The 8,923-nt window shown below is 57.2% G+C and overlaps 1 protein-coding gene across 1 annotated transcript in view; it reads left to right on the forward strand.

Annotated features, from left to right (window-relative positions):
* Positions 1-7,932, forward strand: part of LASP1 (LIM and SH3 protein 1) — a gene marked incomplete at its 5' end in the record, with an annotated part of 53,927 nt that extends 45,995 nt beyond the window's left edge. The window contains 5 exons of the mRNA XM_009993774.1: positions 2,879-2,986; positions 4,982-5,141; positions 5,281-5,375; positions 5,637-5,804; positions 7,918-7,932. Of these exons, the coding sequence (XP_009992076.1) occupies positions 2,879-2,986; positions 4,982-5,141; positions 5,281-5,375; positions 5,637-5,804; positions 7,918-7,932 (546 nt within the window). The remainder of the gene's footprint in view (positions 1-2,878; positions 2,987-4,981; positions 5,142-5,280; positions 5,376-5,636; positions 5,805-7,917) is intronic.
* Positions 7,933-8,923: the final 991 nt, after the last annotated feature.

Here is an 8,923-nt window from a genome sequence, read left to right on the forward strand (position 1 = left end):
GGGGTGCGGGGGCGGGTCCCCCCCCCCTGCCCCCCCCGCAGCCCCGTGCCTGTCACCTCGGGGAGCTGCTGGTGAGGGAAGGGGTGACGGGAACTTCCCCAGCTCCCTCTGCACAGGCTGTGCACGGACATTGTCACATCCACAGGGAGCAGCTCCTCTGGGGAAAACTGTGGACCCGTGATCGTTATTGTTGCAGTCATTAGTACCTGATCAATAACTCAGGACATAAGCTATTCATGTGATTATAGTACAATTAACTATATATTCATTGCCAAGGATATAATTTTAATAAGTTCATATAGTATAAATAACTTACTTAAATTTGGCAGTGTGAATTATGTTGTCATATCATTTTTTATTATTTGATGATATTATTTAGATAGAATATATTCTTAATATATTGCATAGTGCATTATCATTACATTATTAATTATAAAATTATTATTGAATATTAATATTATTATGTAGTGTAAATGTCACTTGATTAATATTAATACTACTATTATTAATATACTATTATTATACTTTACTATTATTATAACATACTATTATACTATACTATTCTTAATAGTAGTATTAATATTATTCATGCTATTAATACTATTTATAATGATATTAATTATATTAATGGTATGTGATGAGGTGGGAATAGAGTCCTGCCCATCTCTCCACTCCTGAACACGGGCTGTGGGTGAAGGGCAATGCTCTGGTTCCCTTGGCTGGGTGTGCTGGGGCAGCAGCCCTGGAGATGTTTTGGGCTGGACCTGCCCCAGGTACCAGCCCCTTCCCCAGCTCAGCCCCCTGCACCCAGACATCCCTGCACAGCAGGATTTTGAGGCCAAGTTCCTGTATCCTGAAAGTCAAAGGGGTAAAAAAAACAACAAACCAACCCAAGAGAGGTGGAGGAGGGTGGGATTGAGAGGGTAAAAATACAGAACTTCTCAAAGGAACTGCTTGGCCTTGTGATGAGCTCCTGACCTGGTGACTCCTTAGCTTCCAAGCCTGGGTTTCTTACATCTTGGGACCCCCACTCCAAGGCTGGCTGAGCTTCAGGCTGCAGGAAACCCCTCCTCTCCTCAGCACAGCTCTGGGGAGAGCAGCAGGACAGTGCCCCATGGCCAGGCTGCAGAGCTCGGGGCCCTTCTGGAGAGCAGGGAAGGGGCAGAGGCAGAACCAGCCCCTCTGCTGACTCAGCCCCTCCTGATCCCCAGCCTGGCTGTGTGTCACAGCTCTGGGAGCCTTTGGTTCCTCCTGCCCCATGGTTAACACCTCGAGGCTGCTCCTTCCTGGTGGGTGATGTTCAGGCCGTGTTCTTCACCCCGGCCAGCAGGAGGTTTAGGTTGTTTGTTGTTTTTTTTCTCTCTCAAGCAAAAGGAGACTTCTGTGACATCAGTGTCTCGTGTCCCTCTGTGCTTTGGCATCTTAAAACCATGGAATCATAGACTGGTTTACAAGGGCAGGGAATGATGGGATGAAGGGGAATGGCTTTAAACTGGAAGAGGGGAGACTGAGGTTGGACATGAGGAGGAAATTCTTCCCTGTGAGGGTGGTGAGAGCCTGGCCCAGGTTGCCCAGGGAAGCTGTGGCTGCCCCGTCCCTGGCAGTGTTGAAGGGCAGGTTGGATGGGGCTTGGAGCAGCCTGGGCTGGTGGGAGGTGTCCCTGCCCATGCAGGGGGGTTGGATCTAGATGATCTTGAAGGTCCCTTCCAACCCAAACCATCTGTGATTTGGTTTGATGTATCTTGGGTGAGCGTTTCCCTGCTCCTGCTCAGGATGCATCAGCTGCTCTCCCAGCCATAAAAGGCAGTTCCTGCTCTGCTGCTCCAACAGTTCTGTCCCTGCCTGTCCCACTGCTGGCTCCTGTGTCCCCTGCCCACAGCTGGGTGACCATTGTCTCCCCCTTTGCCCGCCCGAGCTGCTGCGCCTGCGCCGGTTCCGCGGGGACCCGGAGGGTGGATCTGCTTGCGTGAGAAGCAGTCGGTGACCTTTTCATTGCAGTGACAACACACAACTCTGCCGTGCACCAGGAGGGCTCTGGGGAGGAGAATCCCTGGGAGGGGCAGCTTGAGCTGCATGTTTACAGGCTGTCACTGGTCAAAGTCCCTAAAGCTGCCCAGATGGGCAGGGGCAGCTCCTGATGGCCAAGGGTGCAGGGCCAGACCCTGGCAGAGAGGATGAAGGAGGTCAGAGTGTCTGTCTGCACATCTCCTTCCCTCCCCCATGAAAACAGTGTGTCTTTCTGGCCACTAAAAATTAGCTGTGTCAGTGCTGGCCAGGCAGCTGGACGCTGCTTCCTTCCCTTTTGGAGCCCTCAACTCAGCCATTGGGTTTCAGCCTCTGCAGAAGCTGCTTCTGCTTCTGGGTGACTTGGGTGGGAACAGAATTAGGTCCAGCTGCCCCGAGAGCTGAGGAGCAGGAGAGCACATCTGGGCTGTGGCTGTGGTGTTAACTCCCTCCTGGAGGAGCTGGAAACCCCACTTAAAGCTGTGTAGAACTACGTTAAAAAAGAAAACCAGGATTTGGCAGCTGCTGGGTGTGATGGGAGGGGATGTCGTGTCAGTGTCTGGCTGACAGAAATGAGGATGCTTGTGTTTTGCCAGCCTCTACCCTCTGGTTTTCTTATGGTCTGCAGGGTGTATTCCTTCCCTGAGGGGGCAGAACATGGAAATGCTCTCGTTGGGGTGGAGATCCTAAGATCCTGGGGGCTCTCAGGTGGCTGCTTGGCATGGGTCAGCTGCTCCACGGGACGTGTCTTGGTGCTGCTGCATCTTCTGAGGCACACGGGGCATGGCCAGGGGCTGCTGCTGGAGCCAGCTGCTGGGTCTGCCAGCTCTCCCCGGGCTTAAATATCTCTTCTTTTTTTTTCCTTTGTACCCAGATTCGCTACAAGGAGGAGTTTGAGAAGAACAAGGGGAAAGGCTTCAGTGTGGTGGCTGACACCCCGGAGCTGCAGAGAATCAAAAAGACTCAGGATCAGATCAGCAACGTGAGTAGCTACTCACCTCTGCGTGTGGCATTGCCAGGACCTTCCTCCTGCTGGCAGGGGCTGAGGAGGCTCTGGCAGCTGCTCACGAGCATCCTGAGGGCCTGGCAGGGTTAATTCTCCAACCTGTTTGTGGGGGCATCTTGTGGCCTCCTTGCCCCTCTCCCAGCCCCTCTGTGCTGGCAGGAGCTGCAGCCGGATCCGCAGGGGGATCCAAGTCTGAGGTGCTCAAGTTGATGGTGAGAAGCAAAGAAGGGAGCAGCAGGGAGTGGCATTTGGTGGGGACAGATGTGGACCAGGAACAGTCCCGTCCAGCTCTGGGTGTCCCTGTGACCCGGTGCAGGGTCGGGGCTCGCTGGGACCAGCCCCGGCCAAGGGCTCTTCCTCCTGCCCCTCCTCAGCTGTGACTGTCCCTGCCAGGCTCTGCTTGCCTTGGTGTTACCTCGACAAGGAACACCCCTTCTGGAGCACAGCTTGGCAGGAGAAAACTTCGGGCATCCGCGGGTCCTGCGGTGCTGGGAGCTGCTCCCAACCCTGAGCTGCTCCTTCTTTTCCATCCTTCAGCATCCCGGGGTGTCCAGGGGAGGAGGGTCTGGGCTTGCAGGGAGAGGGAGGATCCTGCCTCACCTCCACAGCCAGGGGAATGCCCAGCGGGGCGGGAGGAGGGTGTTTGTTCCCTGGTTTGATCCCATTGTGCAGCCCAGATCTCTCCTGTGGGAGCTGCGGGGCCTTATCTGCTCACCAGGACAGCCAGGGCTGGGGGAGGCTTTGGGAAATGGACCCGGCTGGAAGATTTTCCCCTCGGAAGCAGCTTCTCCAGGGCTCTGAGCTGGCAGGAGCTGAGCACAGGTCCCTGCTGCTGAGCTGTCGCCTTTGCTGGGGAAAGCCCCACTCGGATTTGAATCTGTGGGGGTTTGGGGGCACTAAATAACAGCAGAGAGAGAGAGCCCAGCCCTGCACCCTCTCCCAGCCGTGGCAGCTGCTTTCAGCAGCTTCCCCCGGGGCATCTGGCTGCCAGCCGGGGGTTGCAGTGACCCACTTTACCAGCCCAGCCCTGCTCCCCGCGGAGAGCCCGGCTCGGCCGCCGGTGCCTCGCTCCCCCGGAGGGGACAGTGCAGTTCTGGGGTAGGGAAGACCCTCCTGGCAAGGGAGCTGTGCAAAGCCGGAGCCTGGGAGCTCCAGGACGTGCTCTCCTGCCCGGGCTCCCTCGGGGGGAGCAGAGTGCTCCCTGGGGGGGAGCAGGTGCTCCCCGGGGGTCTCCTCCTTCCCGGGAAGGTGGCTCAGCTCCAGGTTCTGCCTCCTGCCTGTGCAGGGAGCCAGCAGTAGTGCCCTTCAGTGAGTAACTGTTTAACCAGCAGATGAATGGGCTCCAGGTGCTTTCTGATGGCAAGACATTCATTAACACAAGCAGCTATTAATTTTTACACCCACACGGGTGGGTTAACCCTTCCCTCCCTCCCCTCGGTGCTGCTTGTGGGGGCAGGCTCAGGCCAATGCAGCTGGGGGGGGGGGTTGGTGGCATCTGCTTTGAGTCTCCTTCAACAAAATCCCCCGAGGCCCCCTCACACTTCAACTAAAGCAAGAGGTGGTACCTCCATGGCACCCACTGTACCCAGCCGTGGGCTGGGGAGTTGCACCTCGAATTCAGCACGTGTTGGGGGGACTTCTGAAAGGTGCTTTTGGCCCGTGCTCCTGCAGCCTCGTGGGCTGGGAACCTGGTCTTAAATCTCACCCACACCTGGTATATGCCACCCACAGGACACTTAAACCTTCTCCTTTCTGTGCCACAAAGAGGTCTGAGCAAACATCCCCGAGGAGATGGGTGGGAAGAAGCCCCTTGGGACTGCTAGGGAGGCTGTGAGGTGGCTAATGCCACCTTGGTGGCAAAAAGAAGGGAGCCGGGGTGACGTTGCTGGCACCAAAGGGCTGCAGGAGCTGCTGGGGCTGCAGAGCTGTCCCTGCCGTGCTCTGACCCTCCTGCCTCTCCTGTGGCCGCAGATAAAATACCACGAAGAGTTCGAGAGGAGCAGGATGGGCCCGAGTCCCAGCGAGGGCGCTGAGCTGGAGCGCAGGAACTCCCAGGAGAGCAGCAGTTACCGGAGACCCGCAGAGCAGCAGCAGCAGCCGCCGTCCCACCACGTCCCGCCCAGCAACCCGGGTAAGGCTGGAGGCACCTCCTTCTGCTCTGCGTGTTTCAGCTGGGCCAGCAGCCAGCTCTTCTTTGTGTGTGTGTGGGGGGTTGTGTGTCCCCCCACGTCCCAGCTCGGGCTGAGGGACCTGTTTTCCCCCCTCCCCAGTGTACCAGCAGCAGCAGCAGCCATCCCAGTCCTACGGCTACAAGGAGCCGGCGGCACCGGCCTCTACACAGCGCAGCGCTCCTGCTGGAGGGGGGGTGAGTACAGCCGGGAGAGCCCACCCCAGCTCCAGCCCCTCGCTGCCCACCCCCATGGGTCAGCGTGTGCTCCCCTTGCTCCCCTCCCTGGCCAAGGGGAAGAGCCGTTTGGCAGGGGTGCGATGCTGGGTGGAAACCTCCACATCTGGCGCGGCTCTTGTGGGGGGCTCAGCGGGGCTCCTTGCCCCCTCCCCACGGATGGCAGCTCTGCCCGCCTCGGGGGGGCGGGATCAGAGCCCCCTGACTCCCCTCTCCCCGCAGAAGCGTTTCCGCGCCGTCTACGATTACAACGCGGCCGACGAGGACGAGGTTTCGTTCCAGGACGGGGACACCATCATCAACGTGCAGCAGATCGACGACGGGTGGATGTACGGGACGGTGGAGCGCACGGGCGACACGGGGATGCTCCCCGCCAACTACGTGGCTGCTGTGTGTGTCTCTCTCTCTCCCTGTGTCCCTTGTCCCATCGGCTCTGCCGTTGCCCGCCAGAGCCACCTCCTGACATCCCAGTGTTCCCACAGCTGCCTCCGGTTTATCTTGCCAATTTAGCTTTGTTCTAGCCCTGTCGGGACTGGGGGACTATCTGCAGAGGGTGCTGGGGGCTCCAGAGGCCAAACCACCACAGCTTTCCTTCTCCTCTGGTCTCCCTCCCTCTCCCAGCCCCCCCGGGGTGCTCCAGCATTTCCCGGCTGCAGGAAGCAGCCGGTTGGTGGGATCCCGGCAGAGGGAGGAGGAGACACATCTGTTAGGACCAAATTCCCCCCGCTGTGGTGGGGATGGGCAGCGATGTCTGCGTGGAGGAGGGCAGGGCTGGATGAACGGCTGGCTCATCCCCTCGTGTCTCCCAGCTCCTCCGTGCAGCGTTTCCGTTCAGTCTTTGCTCCCTTCAGGCCTCAAAACAGGAAAACAGTCGCAGCTAAAAATCCTGCAACAAAAATGTATCTTTCTCGTGGGGGTTTGAGGGGCTGCTCTGGATGGACAGCCCTGGAAGTGGCTCTTGCTGCTGCTTCTCCCTGGAGCTCTGGCTGCCTTGATCCATCTCCCCCATCCCTCTGGAGCTGAGCCCGGGCTCTGCTGCCCTGGGGAAAGGAGCAACCACAGCTCTGCTGGTGCTGCCCAAGGGCTGGAGATGGGCCGGGCTCCTCCCTCCTCCACTGTGACCTCCCATCTCTCCTGCATCTCCAGCTTCCTCTCTTTGAGTCTGGGGGTCCCCTGGGCCCCTCCTGTCGGGCAGCCCCTTCCTTTCTTTGCCTTGGTCACCCCCTAGATTCACCCAGACTCTTTCCTACTCTTCTCTCACTGCTGCAGGGCTTTTGGGACCCTCCTGAGCCCCCCCCAGCCACTGGGTGGGTGGGTCTGGGGAGCCAGCAGGATCAGCCCCCATCCCTGTGCCTCTTCTGAGCTGTGTGTGAAAGATCCTTCCCCTCTGCCACCACAGTGGGGACAGTCCTGGATAACTGTCCCCTCCACAGCTTGCTCCTGAGTGGCAGAGACGGGGCTTTGTCCCCCTGAGCCACCCTGCACCTCTCACTTGTCCCCAGCAGTGGTGGCTTTTGGGGCTACCTTTGACTTGGCATCAAGGTTGTGGACCAAAATCTCAAAGCACGTCCCTGTCCCTTTCTCCTTCACGCTCCGGAGGTGCTGGAGCTGGACAGGGGCAGGAATAACTGGAAGCAGGGAGGGTGGGAGCAGGGTGCTCTTCTCCCAGCTCAGCCCATGGGGACCAGGCAGCCCCAGGGGACTGTTCCCTTGCCGGGCTGCCCCACGGGGCCAGGACGCTTCCAGGGGGAAGCTGCTGCCTTCTTTGCTATTCCCAAAGGAAGTGAGGGAATCTAGGGACCAAAGCGGCTGAGTCCAGACATTCCTTGTCTCTCCCTGGGGACGGGTCCTTGGGGAGAGGATCCCACCACCTCGCAGTCCCTTTCTCAAAGCACCCGGGGCTGCAGGGCTGGTTCATGGATGGTGCCGGGGTTGGGGTGACCCCAGTCGGCGGCTGCTGGAGCAAATGTGGGGTTCTGGCAGGGCAGAGACCCCCGGGAGGGCAGGAGCCAGGTAGAGGGAAACGTTTTGTTCCTGGCTCGATCCCCAGCCGGCTGCAAGGGGAGGAGGGAGAGTGACAGGGACTCCTGGCACTGTCGTCCCCTCGAGGTGAAAAAGGGACCCCAGAAGCAGCCGGGATGGGCTTTCCGGGATGGGAATCCCGGTTGGTGCTAAAACAAGTGAGCACAAGAGCAGGAGAGAGGGGGTGGCTGGGTGGGGGGATCCCTGTCTCCCTGCTAATCCTCTTCTTAATCACATTCTTGTCTGGGAGTGGGGGGAGGGGGGAGTATCAATGTGAATAAACCGTTTTTTAATGGACCAAATAACACAGGCAATTCCGTTTTGGGATACAGACCTTTTTTTAATGCTACCTTGGAACCATTGTCCTGATTCTCCCCTCCCACGCCCTGCCCCTTCTCCCCTGCCATGGGAAAACAAACCTCTTACTGCTTGATTTCTGCCTTTTCTCTCGACTTATGCACTTTTTTGCCTTTTTTCATAGCTGAAGAGCACCTAAACCTGTATTTAAAATAAATAAGTAAATAAAATAGGAAAAAAAAAAAAAAAAGAGAAAGGAAAAAAAAAAAAAAAAAAAAAAAAAAAAAAGGAAGGAAAAATTCAAAGCTAAATTGCTTCTCATCACGTGGTAAAATAGATTTTTGTCCATCCCAGCTTCCCTGGTTGCATCTCAGTGCTGAGCTTAGAACGTGTTTTCTTCTGGATCCGTCGCTTGATTGGGGTTTGTCCTCGTGTCCTCCTTCCCACCAATTAAAAACGTTATTTGGCCTTTTTAACTGAACCACCCGATGGAACAAACCAACCGATTCTCTTCCTGGTTTACTCGAATGAAAAATAAAAGTATAATTTTTACCTCCTGATTGTGCTGGCTTTGATTTGTGGTCGTTTTACTGGTAATTTTCCTGCTCCCTTGGGACAGGGTGGGGATCCTGGGGCTGGAGGAGGCTGCTGGAGCCCAGGTCCTCACCTGTGCCTGGCTGTCCTGGGACTGGGAAGGCCCGGCATTAAAGGGGATTGAGTGGCTGGCCACTGCTCAGCTTGGCCACTGCAGCCTCTCCAGGTGGGATTTTCAGCAACTTCGGTGCTTGGCAGTGGGAAAAGAGGATGATGAAGGTGCGTGGCCCAAGTCATGGTTTGCACCTGCAGCACTAGGCGAGAAAAATAATGGAAATGGGAAAGGTCCCGTGGCTGTTGCTGCTCAATGGAACCGAATTGCTGAGGCAGGGGGGGTGAGACAGGGAGAGCAGAGGATGCTGCAGAGCCCCGGGCTCTGAAAGGTGAGGGTTCCCAACTGATTGACAGGGCTGGGAAGCAGCCAGAACTCATTCTTGCTGTTTTCCCCGCCGGATGGATCCTGTCCCAGCTGCCAAGGGGGGTGGCAGCACCATCATGGGCAGCAGTTCTGGGGAGGGGGGGGAAGCAGCAAGGGGCAAATCCACCCTCCCGCGGGCAGGTCTGGGCTGAGCCGGCTCCTCCGCCCCTGCCCGCCC

The sequence above is a fragment of the Chaetura pelagica genome, unplaced genomic scaffold (genome assembly GCF_000747805.2).
Source record: "Chaetura pelagica isolate M959 unplaced genomic scaffold, ChaPel_1.0 scaffold1843, whole genome shotgun sequence".
NCBI lineage: Eukaryota > Metazoa > Chordata > Aves > Apodiformes > Apodidae > Chaetura > Chaetura pelagica.